This window comes from Garra rufa, chromosome 14 (genome assembly GCF_049309525.1).
Source record: "Garra rufa chromosome 14, GarRuf1.0, whole genome shotgun sequence".
In the NCBI taxonomy this organism is placed as follows: Eukaryota; Metazoa; Chordata; class Actinopteri; order Cypriniformes; family Cyprinidae; genus Garra; species Garra rufa.
In genome coordinates this window covers 8,222,021-8,239,754 of record NC_133374.1, presented here as the reverse complement: position 1 = coordinate 8,239,754, position 17,734 = coordinate 8,222,021, and the positions used below count along the sequence as shown (strand labels likewise).

The 17,734-nt window shown below is 34.2% G+C and overlaps 1 protein-coding gene across 1 annotated transcript; it reads right to left on the bottom strand.

Annotated features, from left to right (window-relative positions):
* Positions 1-2,683: 2,683 nt before the first annotated feature.
* Positions 2,684-16,782, bottom strand: msh5 (mutS homolog 5). Its single transcript, XM_073818324.1, has 24 exons — positions 16,699-16,782; positions 16,483-16,606; positions 15,307-15,387; positions 15,149-15,202; positions 14,701-14,822; positions 14,525-14,634; positions 14,412-14,447; positions 14,237-14,319; positions 12,417-12,462; positions 12,194-12,332; positions 12,030-12,092; positions 11,820-11,948; positions 11,647-11,719; positions 10,583-10,692; positions 8,601-8,693; positions 8,125-8,212; positions 7,842-8,028; positions 7,632-7,758; positions 5,003-5,152; positions 4,698-4,772; positions 4,471-4,614; positions 4,221-4,358; positions 2,875-2,948; positions 2,684-2,795 (listed from the first exon to the last, which is right to left on the bottom strand). Exons 1-24 carry the CDS (start codon positions 16,780-16,782, stop codon positions 2,684-2,686), a joined length of 2,442 nt encoding a protein of 813 aa, XP_073674425.1.
* Between the last annotated feature and the right edge of the window lie 952 nt (positions 16,783-17,734).

Sequence of the window (17,734 nt, the reverse complement as noted above, 5' to 3'; positions counted from 1 at the left end):
ATTTATAACGTCATCCAGATGTCAAATGAACTGCCCTTTTGGTTCAAGATGTGATGGACAAAAGACAATGTCTTATTTTGGGCAGCATGTTATTATTATTTTTTTTTTTTTCAGTAAAAGCAGGTTATATAAAGCTTAAAATATTTTTTTACTCATTTCATTTCATTTTTTTTTTTTTTTTTTTTGCTGGGAGGTGGAAGGTGCTTAAATCTGTCTATTATATTATAACACATATTGCAACAACTATAGCCTCCTTAAAGTTTTGCATCTTGCATTAAAAAACTATCTTAGCAAACTACACTACCAGTCAAAAGTTTTTTAAGATTTTTAATGTTTTTTAGAGAAGTCTCTTCTGCTCACCAAGCCTGCATTTATGTAATCCAAAGCACAGCAAATGCAGTAAAATTAAGAAATATTTTTACTATTCAAAATAACTGCTTTCTATTTGAATATCTTTTAAAAGGTAATTTATCCCTGTGATTTCAAAGCTAAATTTTTAGCATCTTTACTTCAGTCACATGATCCTTCAGAAATCATTCTAATATTCTAATTTGCTGCTCATTTATCATTATTATGTATTATTTTTTTCAGGTTCCTTTGATAAATAGAACATTTATTTGAAATAGAATTCTTTATAACATTATAAATAATAATAAATGTTTCTTGAACAGCAAATCAGCATATTAGAATGATTTCTGAAGGATTATGTAACCCTGAAGTAGTGATGCTGAAAATTTAGCTTGGATCACAAGAATAAATTACACTTTACAATATATTCAAATAGAAAACAGATATTTTACATTTTTTACCTTTTTTGCTATATCTTCTTTAAACGCAGGCTTGGTAAGCAGAATAGACTTCTTTACAAAACATAAAAAATATGACACTGAAGAAGTAATCATCAGGAATCACAGGAACAAAATAAGTAATTAGTAATTTTAAACAGTAAAAATATTTCACAACATTACTGCTTTTGCTGCATTTTGGATCAAATAAACACAGGCTTGGTGAGCAGAAGGGACTTTTGATTGGTAGCATATTTCTGCCTGATCTGACCTTTAATAATACTTTTGCTGGTGTAACTTATGTTGATTCAGTCACATTATACTTTCGACTTGAATAAAAAGTTAATTTAAATGTCAGCACACAAAAGACCTTTTCAAATTACCTGACAGACCATTTTACTGTGCATCAATATGCCAAAAACACTGTGAGCACAGTGCATTCATCAGCGTTTCTTCATTTTTACACTATAAACAGCCAAATATCTTGTTATTCATTATAGATGTTGTTTTTAGTATTGTTTCCAATCCATATGAAGTATCTAAGCGAGCCAAAGCAGCTGTAGTATAAAATGTGCTACATCATCACAGATATGTGTAGTGATTTAAATTAACAGTGTCAGTTTTGCTGACTAAGCCAATGCACATGCTATATCATTATGGCAAAATAACAGAACTTATTGCAGCCACAATGAAGCTTCTGTCCAAGAACAATCATTACAATCTCAATCATTTGTTTCCTCAACATAGTATATTCACTCATTATGGGATAACAACTATTACTTGTGGATGTAGATGCATTTCACTAACCTCAGCACATATCTAAATGGCTTGAATTAATTTGTACAAATTATCCAGGGCTGAAAGGGACAAACACATAGTAGACTCTCTCTCTCACACATCTTTTGTAGCCAAATCTGATGGTTTTCTGGATTGGATAAGTCATTTTGGCTCACATAGAAGAACGCTGTAACGTAATTTACACTTAAATATCTAGCATCAAGTGTGACATCTAAGGTGTTGTTAACTAAAACAAAAAATAGTTTTCAGTAATTGAAATAAAGCTTTACTGAGAAAAGCTTTTGATTTTGCAATAAATGATGTGGATGTTATTTAAGGTCCTTGTGGTGGGCGTTCTCTATCTGCTCGGTTTCCCACAGAGCAGAAGGTAATCCTACCAGAGCAGATATTTTTTGGTTCTCTTGCGACAGATGGCTCGAGAACTTAATTGATTTGATAAACTCTGAGCAAGTTGTTTCTTTCTAATGCTGCGACAACTGATTACTTGAGGAAGCTCATTAACGGTCTTCTGAAATCAAGTCAGCCCCCTAGAGAGTTAATAATTGCTGTGTTTTCTGCACTACCGTTCGGTGGCAGTGCTCCTGTGAAAAGAAGGTGATGAAATAAAAAGAAAAAGCCTGTTTACAGCAAAGTAATGCTAAGAGAACATGCCTTTCTACTGAGATGTATTCACTGGCTACAAAAGCAAACATATGGCATGATAAGTATGTTCAAATCATGAACAAATGACTTTTTTAATGAATCACACAACAAAACAATAAAGATAGGTTTGAATCAGTTTGAGGAATTCATATTCAAATGCATAAATCGTTTTGTGACAAAAAGGGTATTCTGTAGTGTAAGGCACACTAATGCACACTATAACTGAGCTCAAACTAGGTGCAAAGATTTATTTAAAAAAAAAAAACATCCTTTTGTTTGTATTGTTTAAAATTGTTCCAATTTTATGTCATTCAAACATTTTGAAAAATCTCCCATTTGGAAAAGATTTCCTCTTTTTAATCTGTCAACTTTAAATGTTTGTGTATGTGAATGTTTAAACCTTGAATTAATTTCTTCACTAAATGGACCAACAGTCCCACAGATCAGCTTCAATGTTGTCATAGCACCTCTTCAAGAGCTGGAAGCATCTCTTCTTTCAAATAAGAATCAGGATCCAGCTCAGGGTCATCCAGATCAACGCTGAGGAATTTCTCCATCATCTCAGCACACCTGAATCAGGACATATTCTTTAAGTAGGAGCATGAGAGAATTTAGGAACCATAGTTATGCAGTTCGGACCATCCTATACCTGCCGAAGTGTTCATCTGAAGATGGCCTGTCCATCTTTCTGATGGTTCTTCCTGTTCTGTATAACTCTGACACCTGCATAGATTATTATACTTAGGAGATTAAATCCCATAATGTCAAAAAGAGACTATACAGCATGCACACATTTAACAATTTAACGGTGATAGATCGCTACTCAATGTCAGACTTTGAACTTGAAACCTCATGCAGATATCCACAGCTTTGATTTCACAGAGATGCAGGAAGAGTACATAGTTAATGTAGATAAATGTTTATTTAAAAAGCAAAAAATAAATAAATACACTACCAGTCAAAAGTTTTTGGACAGTAAGAAGTCTCTTCGGCTCACCAAGCCTGCATTTATTTAATCCAAAGTACAAAATCAGTAACATTTAGAAATATTTACCACTATTACTATTTAAAATATTTTTATTTGAACGTATTTTAAAATGAGAATTTAGAATTGTTTTGCATCATTACTCCAGTCACATGGTTCTTGAGAAACCATTTTAATATTCTGATTTGCTGCTCAAAAAACATTTTTATTTATTTTGTTTATTTTTTCAGGTTTCTTTGATGAACAGAAAGTTCAGAAATATAAATCTTGTGTAACATTATAAATGACTGCTTCATCACTTTTGATCAATTTAAAGCATGCTTGCTAAATAAAAGTAGTATATTCTATAATTTCTTTCTTTTAAAAAAAAACTGTTTTAAATATTGATAATAATACTAATACTAATAAAATGTTTCTAGAGCAACAAATCAACATATTAGAATGATTTCTGAAGGCTCACATGACAATGAAGACTGGAGTAACAATACTGAAAATGTAGTTTTGATCACTGGAATAAATTACATTTTAAAATATATTCAAATAAAAAGCAGTTCTTTTAAATAGTAAAAATATTTCAAAATATTACAGCTTTTACGGAATTAAAGTTTGGTTAATGTAAGTGCTACCGAAGTGGAGATTTCTGGCTCAGCACATGAGAAACACTCATTTTGAGGAACCAGCCTTTAAAGATACATATTTTAACTGAATGCAAATCAATAAAGTGTAATAAAATAAACACTTCAGTCTATTTTGCATGTTTTCTTTTCACTTGCAAAAACAAAGCATGTTATAAGCCCAAATAGCCCAAAATCCTAAAACTGACCATTACATGTAGTGTCTTGCCCTAACATTCACATGACCAAGAAACAGCATTTCAGATAGCAAACTGTTTTTCGAGTATATTTTTGTTAGCTCTGAGGCAATGGAACACCTCTATGATCAAAAACAAGAGATAACAAGTAGGAATATCCCACATATGAATTCAATATAAAAAAATGTATGTATCATACCTCCACTCCTCTCTTGACCAGGTCATCGGGAATGCCAGCCAGAGTGGCGATATTAGCCGCACAACTCGACTGGCAGATGCCGCTTCTTACTTGGTACAAAAACACCAGCTCTTCTCCCTCTATAGCTGTCTCTAGTGTCTGCCAAACAAAAACCAAAAATGCATAAACTGGATTATTGGTCTTGAAATCAAAGTGATGGAAATGGTTAATGAAGAACGTCTTTTCTAGTCATAGGATGTTTCTGGGGCACCTGTAAAGCCAGCATTGGAGATTCAGAGATCAAGCCCATCTGTATGAGGCTGTGGAAGCATGTTGACGTTAGTAAGTGAGGACACTGTGGCCCACGACACAGCCAGTGGTTGAGACATGCGGTCAGAAGAGACAATCCATCCACCTGCATCATGAACACACATTACAGTATTAGCCTTCTTGCTTTTCTGTAAGTCCTTCTGCTCCTCTTGGTTTCTTCACACTTACAGTGTTGGTTCCTTTACCAAATTCATCCACTAGGACGAGAGAATCCCCAGTGCTGTGGTTCAAGGAACGATTAATCTAGACAGGAATCATAATAATTAGACATCTGAAGGATGATATAGCAATTCCCCATGTAAATATCTCAATGACTCATCAGTGGCAGTTTTGAATGGCTGCCTTGCAAAGTTATCAAAACCATTTCAAGCAGCATGATTGAGAGACATGACACTTTAGTAACTTCTACCAAATAGGATGAAAAGAAGCATGCAGGGCCTTTGTGTGTGTTCAGGAGGGTGTGATGCTCTCACCTGGTTCATGTCTATCATGAAGGTGCTCAGACCCACTGATACAGACTCACAGCTGTTCATGCGGCTGTAGATTCCATCCACCAGCCCAATCTCTGCCTCTTTGGCAGGAACATTTGAGCCAATCAGCGCCATGAACACAATCAGACCCACCTTTAGAGACCATACAAGATGTTACAAAAACCAAGAAAAGCCTACATTTAGTATTATTACCAAACAAGAGTCATGGAACCTTGTCTTTGATTTAGTCAAAAATTTACTTTACTTACATGTACTCACCCCATTGTTATCCAAGAAGTTCATGTCTTTAATGTCTTGTATTTCTTTCTTTCTTGCCTGTGAGTTTGAACTTCCGAAATGCATTTTCAGTGCAGCTTCAGAGGGCTCTAAACCACCCTAGTCAAGGAAGAATGGGTCTTATCTAGTGAAACAATCGGTCATTTTCTAAAAAAAATAAAAACGTATATACTTTTGAATAGGGATGCACCGATACCAATCGGTCGATAAAGCTTGCGCGTTTTGTCAGTAAAGCCGGTTCTGTAATCAGCGGTAAATGCCATCAGGTGCGTGATTTCACGTTGAGCCGTATATACTACACACAGCCGTTGTTTACCGACGAGCTGCGCATAGCAATGTTCATTATCAGTGTGAATGTGCGCAGCTCGTCTGTAAACAACGGCTGTGTGTAGTATATACGGCTCAGCGTGAAATCACGCACCTGATGGCATTTACCGCTGATTACAGAACCGGCTTTACTGACAAAACGCGCAAGTTATCGACCGATACATATCGTGCATCCCTACTTTTGAACCTCAAATGCTCATCTTGTCTAGCTCTGCCATGCGCATGCATACTTTGTGTATTCCCATTCAAGACAATTAGGGTATGTCGAAAAACTCCCATCTCATTTTCTCCTGCAATTTAAAATTCATCCTACGTCACTGTTTTACTTTTTTTTATTGTAAAGGGTGTTTGACCCTCCTTGCACATTCAACTTTGTAAACACTTCGATGTAGGACGATTTTGAAGTTGGAGAAGAAAATGTGATGGAAGTTTTTCAACATAACCTAACTGTATTGAACCGGAAAGTGCACGCAGAGCTAGAGAAGATGAGCATTTGAGGTTTAAAAGTATATACATTTTTATTTTGTTTTAAAAAAAATGACAGATCGTTTTGCTAGATATAAGACTCTTATTTCTTGACTAGGATCATTTAGAGCCCTTTGAAGCTGCATTGAAACGGCATTTTAGAAGTTTAAACTCGCAGGCACCATAGAAGTCCACTATGTGGAGATAATGCCTGTAAGGTTTTCCTCAATTAATAAATGAACATCTTGGATGACAATGGGGTGAGTACACTCTTTAAAATAAAGGTGATTTAAAAGGTTCTACACAGCGAAGCCATAGAAGAGCCATTTTTGGTTCCACAAAGAACCATTCAGTCAAAGGTTCTTTAAAGAACCATCCATTTCTAAACTTTTTATAATCTGAAGAACCTTCACAATGAAACTTTTATGAAACAGAAAGGTTCTTCAGATGTTAAAGGTTCTGTAAAAAGGATCTTCTATGGCACTGTGAAGCACCTTTATTTTTAACAGTGTACATTATAGGTAAATTTTTGTTTTGAAAGTGAACTACTTCTTTAAGTAAAGTCCATTTTATAACCTGATCTCATAACAAAAACGTACCTGTGGGAACTTTTTTTGCCAAACTGGGAATATGTAACGCCATGTATGTTTTGTGACATATTCAATGTGAAATGTCCACTGAGTGGCACTAAAAGAGTGTTCTTTTTCTTCATATGGTACATTTTATGTGACATTGGTTTTGTATGCGTTATCACAGTTCTGACTTGAAAGGTCCATTGAGTGGCGCTATAACTCTAATGCTCCGTGACGTTTTAAAGTACCATCTGCACTACACATAAACCTACCCGATAGTATGAACAAAAGTGAATGTGATGTAAAAACACAATCGCAAACATGATGTTTTAGCTTGTTTTTTGAACTCTCATCTTTGAGCTTTTTCATCATGAGTAATGTTTTTAAAAGGGATTCGTACACAAGGATTCCACATCCTAAATCCAATTCCATATCGGCTAAGCTACTGAGCAAGCGTGTTACGTTTGGAAAGCGAAAAATATAAATATATATGTATTATGTAATGATAACCGTGTATGAAAACGATTACAAGTGCTTGATGTTTTACCGCCTCTAGTGTTCATTTATGTTGGAAACTGCAGTGATATGTACTTCCTTGCACGTATTTCGCATCTTGCGAAAAAGCTCCCACAGGTTCATTTTCGTCATCAGATCAGGCAGCCATTTTTAGTAGTCAGTTCACTCAATGGTCATATTTGTAAGACCTCCGGGCAAATATTTCTGGCTAATTTATCTATTTACTTTATTCTTATTTCATGTAAGATGTTAAGTCTAAAGCATGCATCTCAGGACACTGACTGTTTCTATGAGAACCAGAGTTTATAATGAAGGGACTTATTCCATTATATTGCACTTTCTCCCATATTTATGCTATCTTTTTAAGTATTGCGGCAAAATATTTGATTATTTAGAAATTATCTTATGTATTGTGACGCCAACGTAAGATCTGTGATATGTATTGCTGTGTTTGCCTGTTTTAGATAGATGCTCTTGCCAGAGGAATTTGGTCCTGTAATAACTTTCACTTTGCCTTCTGTTTCAGAGCTGATGTAGGTGTTTGACACAAACATTGGAGTACAGAGCTCCAGCAAAGGATGTCTGAAAGAGGAAGAGAGATAAATATATAAACAGAAGAATAGAGAAATCAGAAAACTGATCTTATTAGCAGAGATGATTTGTACCTTGACTCAATCAGGGCCAGTCTGTGGTTTAGTGTCAGGGTTGGAGAGCAGTAGCCATGATCCAGAGAGGCCTGAGCCAAAGCAATGAGACAGTCCAGCTCTGCACACAGAGACATGACCTTATACAAAGAGTCGCTTCGCTCGAGCACTAAGGCCTGAAGCTTCCTCATTACTGCCATCTCCATATCTGAAGAAAAAAATAACATGACCATTTTATAAGACATTGTAAATGTTTTGTGCAATTAATTAAGTAATCAACTAAAGAAATTAAGAAAGCAAAGACCTAGGGTGTCAAAATGCAGGTCTCCCAGCATGCTGTCCAGCTCTTTGGTTCGAGCGCTGCGGTAATGCAGTTGGTCATTGGCTAGGAACTGAAATAATCCATAAATGAAATGCGAAAATCAGATCTTATCAACCCCTCAAACATGAATGAGTCTAAGATAAAGAAGCCTGAGATATGTACTCCATGTGTGCACATTAAATTTCTGTGATTAATATTAGCTTTCATGTTTTTCAATTAAGATTTCCTTTTGAAAGGAAGCACTTTGATTCATATGAAATGATGTAGGTACAGTTTTTGAACTATAATCTTAAACAAGTAATGAGCTGACAAGAATCAAATATAGAAAAGCACACCTAAGACTAAAAATATCTATGAAACAAAGTGTGTACAATAACGGTTTAGAACAAAACCCCAACCAGAAGATTTGAGGAAATTAATACAGTGTTGCCTTGAAAGAAAAACTGTTAAAAAAGTACTGGCATACTCACGATGAACTCAAGACCCTCAATCTCAAAGCTCTGATTATCCAGCATGGTGGGTAATTTTGGCACTGACAGTAAAAATCCAATCTGTCATCCAACACAGAATGAAATACAAGGATGTTATTGCGTATATCAGTTAAATACATGTAAGCACTATCCATTAACATTTGTACAGGCATTTGATTGTATGTTCTACAACAAAATGTGCCTTGAAATGTATAAATCATGCTGCTCATTATCAATTAGCATCTCTAAAACATATTGACCTGGTTTCACAGACATGGCTTAAGCCCAGTCCTAGAATAAAATGCAAGTCTGAGCTGTTTCAACTGAAAGAAACTTGCTTAAAGATGATGTACCATAGAGCAAAAAATGAACAGTGAAAGTAACAAAAACTTGTAAAATACATTTTAAGAAACTGATCTTAAAATACATCAGTGCCTTTGTTTTGTCTCAAGATGCACACCAGTAATGTTTTTTTTTTTCTAAGGCACGTTTATAAAAATTACTTGAATGTCTTAACTGAACTATGCCCTAATCCTGGCATACGCTAAGCCCAGTCTTTAAACCAGGCCATTAACTTTATTTAAATAAGATCTCTTAAGGTAAAATGTCTGGAAGCCTGTTTTTCGCCACTGAATAAAAAACCTGAAAAGGTAATTGCGACTTTTTTTCTCGTAATTGCCAGTTTACATCATGCAATTTTGACCTTTTTTTTCTCTGAATTGTGAGATATAAACATGCAATCGCTGAGTTCTGAGGGGAAAAAAATACTGATATGTTCGCAGAAGAGTTTATATCTCACAATTCTGACTTGCTTTCTCTGAACTGTGTGATATAAAGTAGCAATTCTGACTTTAACTCGCAATTCTGACTTTTTATCTCACGATTCTGACTTTTTTTTTTCACAATTGTGAGTTTATATCACACAATACTGACTTTATTTCTCAAATTTGCTAGTTTATATCTCGCAATTCTGACTTTATAACTCGCAGTTGTGACTTTTCATCTTAGGATTCTGACTTTTTTTTGTGAGATATGAACATGCAATTGCTGAGCTCTGAGGGGAACAAGACTGATATGTTCACAGAAGTGTTTATATCTCACAATTCTGACTTGTTTTCTCAGAATTGCGAGTTTATATCACAATACTGACTTTATTTTTCAGAATTGCAAGTTTATATCTCAGAATTCTGACTTTATAACTTGCAATTGTGAGTTTATATTTCACAATTTTGAGAAAAAATTTAGAATTGCGAGTTTGTATTGTGCGATTTTGAGAAAAAAAGTCTGAATTGTGAAATAAAAAGTCACAATAACCTTTTTTTATTTTGAATTCAGTGGCGGAAACGGGCTTCCATAAAAATGTGCAAATGTGCTGTCAAAGTTGAATATGCAGAGATCAATGTAAGTGAACCTTGAAAAGGCTAATTATATCCTTTTAACAGTGCAGTGTGTTTGAGTAGCTCAAAATGTCTACAGATGGTTCAACCAATGGCACGAGTTTAGGGAAGGACTTCCTGCTTTCATAATCAGTGGAGCAAGAGGATTTTAGGAGCGTTTGGGAAAATCTGTTTTAAAACAATCATTATTTTTGGAATTCTGTTTGGTGGCACAGCAATATCACAAGACATTGAAATTCTGCGATTAAATGCAAGCTATTTTACTATTAAATAAAACAGATCTGCTTGCTGCTTTTGCTAACTCAAATGTCACAGTCGTTACTGTGCAGTCGTTACAGCTGCTTGTCATTTAGCTACACTGCAGTGCTCTAATTACAGAAACAGTCATCCTGGAGCAAGCTGGGGTCAAGTGGACTGCTCAGGGACACAATGTTCACCTCACCGACTCTTCATTTACTGGGTCACTCCAACAAGGAATTGAACCCATAACCTTTATGTTAACAGCTCTGTGTCAACAATTAGGTTACACATCACACTTTAATGAATGGAGGGCAGCATTAATCACGTCCTGACCATGGGGATGTAGATGACGCTGCAGGTGGAGAAACGAGGGTCCAGGTTTTCCAGCTCAGCACGAGCCACGTCCGTCAGGAAATCTGGCAGACCCATCATCCTTCTTTTCTCTGTCAACAAGGGAATATAACAAACCAGCTCATTCTCAAAAAAACAAAACAAAAAAAAAAACTAATATTACAATGATGCTGACTTCAAAAATAGGGCCCGGGATCGGGTATCATGAGCATTTTACCATTTCTTTTGAGAAAACATGACATACACAAGTCATGTCATATACAAACAGAAACTTAAAGGTTTTCACAGCAACCCATGAAAAATAAAAGTTCAATTTAACTTGACGAAAGTGACAAAAATATATTACTTAATGTAATGATAGTAACCTACTACTAATAATAAAATTATTATTAAAACATTAAGTAATATTTACCAAAAGAAAATATTTACCATAATGTATCTACCAGAAAAATTTAAATACACAACACAGTATTTCTGAGAAAAGGAAATAAATTAAATAATAATAAATTATTTTTTACAAAGATCAATTACTATAGACGCTTTGATTGTTACAATGTATTGCAATAATTCAAATGGAACCCAGCAATTTAAGGTAAAATTTGATAGGCTTCATAGGGCCATAAAAAATGTTTTTGTTACGCTTTTATTAAATTGCTGTTAAAATTAGACATGCTTTTTGATTAATATTTGTTCATTTAACCATTTACACAGAGTCTAGAAAAAAATAATGTTAAAATCTAGAATCCAGAAAAATATAAACGAAAAAAAAAAAAAAAAATTAGCAAAAAAAACAAAAAACAGAATTTGGGGAAAAATAAAACGGATTTCAAACACTTTATTGTTAGTCTTCTAGTTATTTACCTACAGTGACAATATGAATCTTGTGTCTTGCACATTCACAGAAAATAACTTAATTTCATGTTGAAAAATAAGGTTAATTAAACAATAGTTTCATCTTCCTAGTTATCCACAAATAATATATCTATATTGCGAATAATATATCAAATAATTATATATAATAATAAAATCAGTGAAAAACCACTTACTCTCATCAATAACAGGATCGACATTCGCCCTAACGATGAATCGGTTCTCAGCAATACTCCCTTCGAAGTCCACCTGCAATGGAGAATGACAAACCAAAGCAAATACATTACTTTAGCAATGATTTAACATAAACATCCATTACAACAGAAAATAAAGCATTATTCAGTCTCACCACTTTACTGATGCATGTGGCGATGTAGAAAAGATCATCAGAGAAGTTTTGACTGATTTCACTGAAAAGTTGGATGGGTTGGGAGACAGCGCGAATGGTGTCCCTAATGCACAATGCACTGTACATCGTCTGATAAAAGAGAAACAAGGTAAAAAAAAAAAAAAAAAAAAGGATAGGCAATAATAAATTAGCTGAGTAATGTGCCCACACCTTATACAGACTTTGCCAGATGACAACCTTCGGGTTAGAGCGAGACATTTTGTGCAGCAGCGTCTGTATAAAAGACAAGTAAAAAGTCACTTCTTCTGTGTGGCTTTTGTTGTGTTTTGTGATTAAATAAAGTTGAGCTTTAGACAAAATGCTGAAAACGGTACTGAGATGTTCCTGATATTCCGCAGGCAACTCTGCAAAGTGTTGAGATCAGCAAAGTTTCGAGGGGATGTGAAGAAACGGATCACTTCCTGTCGTCTCATCAGGACGTTCAGATCTCGAGTAGGTCTGTGGAACCACTGCCTGAGACCAACAGAGGAGAAAAAGGAAGTCTATATTTCAACCAGTTAGGGCTTAAACCCTTTTAAATGTGCTTGGAGATTTTACCGTAAAAGCAGAGAGCCGAACTTGCTCCGACAACGATTCAGAACACCTGCAGAAAACACAACGTGGCCATTTACTCATTAATTTTTATTTTATGTGAAAGTTTAGCATGGGCATATGCAAACATTCTCTTATTGTTAAAGGGATAGTTCACCCAAAAATTTAATTTCCCTTATGATTTAATCATCCTCAAGCCATCCTAGCTAGACAAGAAGAGCATTTGAAGTTAAATTGTTTTTTAGAAAATGACCGTTCTGAAAAATGATTGGTTTGCTGGATAAAGCCCTTATTCCTCGACTGGGATTGTTTAGAGCCCTTTGCAGCTGCATTGAATCTGCATTTTAAAAGTTCAAACTCACGGGCACCATAGAAGTCCACTATATGGAGATAATTCCAGAAATGTTTTCCTCAAAAAACAATTTCTTTACAACTGAAGAACGAAAGGCATGAACATCTTGGCTGACAATGGGGTGAGTTACATTATCTGTAAATTTTTGTTTTGGAAGTGAACTTCTCCCTTAATTATTTCTTTAAATAGAAGGTTTGGAATTGGCAAGGTTGAGTAAATAACTTTCAATATTTGGGTGAACGTTTCTTATACATAAATATTTTTATAAATTCTAACTTTCCATAAACCAATGACCTTTCTCGACTTTTCTGACTACCCACTAAAATAACAATTTTCAATGAAATATGACCATCCTTTTTTTTATGTACAATGTAGCATTTTAAAAATACATAATTTAAACTTTGAAAATTAATATTATGCATATGTGCAAAATATTATTTAGACAATATAAAGTTTATATGTCTTAAGTCTTAAGTAGTATGGGTATATTTGTAGCAATAGCCAAAATTATTGCCAATTATAGCCATAAAATCATTAGGATATTAAGCAAAGCTCATGCTCCATAAAGATATTTTGTAAATTTCCTACTGTAAATATATCAAAACTTAATTTTTGATTAGCAATATGCATTGTTAAGTTAAGAACCTCATTTAGACAACTTTACAGGCAATATTCTCAATATTTTTTAAGGTTATTCATTCAGCCTTCAGATGATGTAGAAATCTCAAAAATCTCAAAAATTATGACTGGTTTTGTGGTCCAGGTCCAGGATCACATATTTAATATTCATTGCACTACACTACATACCCATATCAGAAATTTACAGATGTAAATGTGAAATGGATATGTACATTTACATTTGTAAATTTCTGATTATATGTATCTATACATGTCTATTTGTTTAGTCCTGCTTATAGTAAATAACAACTTGTATATTATGCTCATATCTATCTGTAAATTTCTGATTATAGTCAATAGCAACCTGTTTATTATGCACACAGTACATTAATCTGTAAATATTACCTATAGTTTCTCCTTGCACATATCTTCTATAAGTGCACTTATAACTTATACCTATATCCTGCACTTGCTGCTTATTGCACTCCTGGTTAGACCTAAACTGCATTTCGTTGCCTTGTACTTGTACATTTGTAATGACAATAAAGTTGAATCTAATCTAACCTTATATTTTTTGCATTTCTTTTACTCACTTTTGTACTTTTAGATATATTATTATTTTTTATTTCAATATATTCAAATTATTTATTTCAATACATTTTATATATCTTTATTTAAATCAAATTTTTCATTTATTTTAAAACTTAAACTTTTCTTTTTTTACCCCATTTTTATCTAAACCTTTTAATGGATCCTCTAGCACCCCCTTGTGGACACCAGTTTCAAAACCCTTGCACAAAAACACAACAGAATTTAACTGTAAATGGTGCAAAAAAAAATAAAAAATACATTGTACCGTAAAGACTCAATCCTTCTTTCTCTCCTGACTGGAGCTTAAAGACGGAAGGATGCAGATCAGATTTAAAGATGTGGAGTGCACTGAGGAAAAAGTGCAAACAAGTTTTAATCGGAAAGTTAAATAAAAAATAAATAAATAAATAAACAATTAAGGACCTGTTCATACAACCAACCTGTATGTGTCTCTGTCGATATACACAACATCTTTCCTGCAAAATAATGAATAAATAAAGCAGCGTTTTATACCCGCTGAAAAAACCAAGTGATTGATACACAAATGTCTTACAGCGTGTAAGTCAAAAACTGCAATATGGGGACGCCTGTACTGCTCTCTTCCATGTCAACAGCAAAGCTCCTCCTCTCCAGACACTTCAACAGCCCTCCTATTGACCTCATCTACAGCAGAGAAGATCGTCATGACATGCCCATCTATTCGTCAGCAAAAAACATCTGATGTCTCACCATCAGCACTGAGTCTAATGGGATACAGGAGGAGAGATACGTGGTTTTCTCGCTCTCCGTGATGGTGGGAGGAAGAGACGGGAGGTGTGCTAAGAGGAGTCGCTGTTTGCTGATCTCCAGACCTGCAAAAGATGGGAGAGGATCAAATACCGTGACCGTTTTTCACTAAGCTTGTAAAACGCTGCAAAATGTAATGCACACACATGCAGCATTTGACAAAACCTCTACTTCTTGTTATGATTTACTTTTTATTGGTATATAAATGTCTAAAAGATATTGGGGAAATACTAGCTAGATCAAAACATTACACAGTTCAAAGTTTTTGAAGTTCAACAGCATCCCTATTCACTTTCAAAGTGAGGAAAAGTGCAGCATGAACATCCTGTTAAACTTCTCATTCTTCTGAATTGTGATAAAGAACAAAATAAAGCTATTTCAAAGTACTTACCAAAGTTTGCGCTTGGAAACATGACTATTTCAGGCTTATAATCAGGATTTGATTCTGAAACTGAAGCAAAATTATACAAAGCAATGAAAGCAATGATTAAGCAAGATTATCTGTGGCAATCACCAAAATGAATGATTTAGTCAAAACCAACTGTTTACCAAGCCTTTCGATAAACCGGGTCAAGCTATGGTCCTGTTTGGCACTTGTTATGACAATGTTTGGACTCAGTTCCTGTATGACTGAAACAGAAAATGCATGATATAAAACTAAAGCAACAGATATATGGCCATTCTACAGAATTGGTCCAAAGTCAGTTGAAAAATGTCTTAAAAAATACCTTTTTCCAAAGAGAATGTACGTATGCAAACTGTATAATATCCAAGGAACACATTTCTTGTAATTGTGCAGTTAATTCTCTTATTGTTTTTTCAGAAAGTTTTGGAAAATTTGTCATCTCTCCAAATTTGTCACCACCGAAACAGTAATAATAATTTAATTAGAAGGGTTATATTGACATATTAAGATTTTGCTTACATCTACATTGTAAACATATATTTCTGCTATTTATGCAATTTCTTCATAGGCAAATCAATAACAATTAGATTTTTAACAATATTTTAAGTGTAATTTAGGAGATTTGTGTGTTTTTAATTCATTTTTTCTTTGTAAAAGGTAAAAAGTTGATCATACTGATTTTAAAGTTAAGGATTTCTTAGTTTAAACCAAAAACTATCTACTGAAAAATTCAGTATACTTTATTTTCGACAAAACATCTCATGTTTTGGTATAGTGAAAGCACATTTTCAGTAGCGACAGATTTATAACTTGCAAACTGAAAATTGCATAACTGTACTATAATTTAGTTTATTTCCCCCAAATATGAGGATTGTGTGTTCTTTTTTGTCATTACCGAAAAAATGATGACATGTTTCGGTCATGACTTTTTTTGGCAGTGACAAAAAAATAACAACGAGCTCTAAACTATCTAAAATTGTCACTACTGAAAGATGCTAAACAACATCATGAGTAGCTAGCACAGTAGTTTAGCACAGTGGTGCACATATAAAGACTAAATGTATGGAATTACTCCCAAGAAAATGTGCTTAATTGCAGAAAAATGGTAGTAATGTTCCTTAAAGTTACACAGATTTTTCAGACTTTAATATTTATGTTATTATTCAGACTCTATAATATTTAGTCGACTAAAACTAAAAACTCAGATGACTAAAATGAGTAAAACCAGCCAGGAATTGCTGTCAAAATTAACACTGGTTTGCACCAATTATGTAGAGTGGACGATTTACACCCATGAAAATGAATTGCAAGTGTAGTACCTCTATCCAGCAGGTGGTGGTCGCTGTTGTCCACTTTGTCTGGCATAAAATGCAGCGTACCATCGCTTCTGTCATAATAGCTTAGTCCAATTTTTCCTTGTTGAACAAATACACTCAGAAATATCTAAAAATGAAACAAAACGCCAACACCACTGTGTTACTAACGCGATAAGTACTTTATGAACGAGATACTGTTGAACAATAATAATATTTTACCTCAGGGTTTCCCTCATCCACCTCATCTTCATTGATGCTCAAAGCTCTGCTTTCTGGTTCTTGTAAAACACTGCCTTCAATCATGTTTCACTACGCAAAAACACTGTACACTGTACATTTAGAGCTGAAGCGATTCTTGAGAGATGAGGAAAGCGTCTAACGTTAGTGTCTTTATTTTCTTTTTTTTTTACTAAATGTAATCCTTAACCCTGAGGAAAATAGGAGATGAATAAACAGGCTACCCTCGAGGAAATTCTTTAGTGAGTTTCTTTCCGTTGACGTCGAGTAAGTTATCTAACTGAAAAAAGGAGCAAAAAAAGATAGGTATCGCTGTTTTAATATTTTAGTTTTTCTGTAACTTTTTTAATTCTCGACACAAGTGCCTCAGACAAAAAGCGCGTGAAAATGGCGCCAAGTGAAGCACACGCAGGACCAATTCTATGCTTTTTTTATTGATTTTAGCGAAAATGCACTCCTTTTAAATATAGAAAAGAAACAAGAGTGTAGACATAAAAAGTTGCTTAAGTTAGTTTTTACTTTAACATATGTATCCAAATGTATGAAATGCATGCATGATAAAAAAAAAACTGATAAATAAAAAAACTCTTCTTGTTAGGATTGTTATGAAGACGAAGAAAAATAAGACATTCATTAATATAGCAATTATTACAATTACTCAGGTTTCAAAAAAATTGTGTACATATTGCCTGATCTGAATAGAGTCTATTAGTTAAAGGAGTAGTTCACTTTCAGAACAAAAATTTACAGATAATGTACTCACCCCCTTGTCATTCAAGATGTTCATGTCTTTCTTTCTTCAGTCGTAAAGAAATTACGTTTTTTTGAGGAAAACATTTCAGGATTTCTCTCTATATAATGGACTTCTATGGCGCCCCTGAGTTTTAACTTCCAAAATGCAGTTTAAATGCAGCTTCAAATGGCTACAAACAATCCCAGCCGAGAAAAAGGGTCTTATCTAGCAAAACGATCGGTTATTTTCTAAAAACATTTACAATTTATATACTTTTTAATGTCT

Coding starts and splice junctions, on each gene's coding strand:
- msh5 (XM_073818324.1), bottom strand. CDS start 16,782: ATGATTGAAGGCAGTGTTTTACAAGAACCAGAAAGCAGAGCTTTGAGC. Junction 15,203..15,306: donor CCGGTTTATCGAAAGGCTTG/GTAAACAGTTGG, acceptor CTTCAGTTTCAG/AATCAAATCCTGATTATAAG. Junction 2,796..2,874: donor TCAGATGAACACTTCGGCAG/GTATAGGATGGT, acceptor GTCCTGATTCAG/GTGTGCTGAGATGATGGAGA.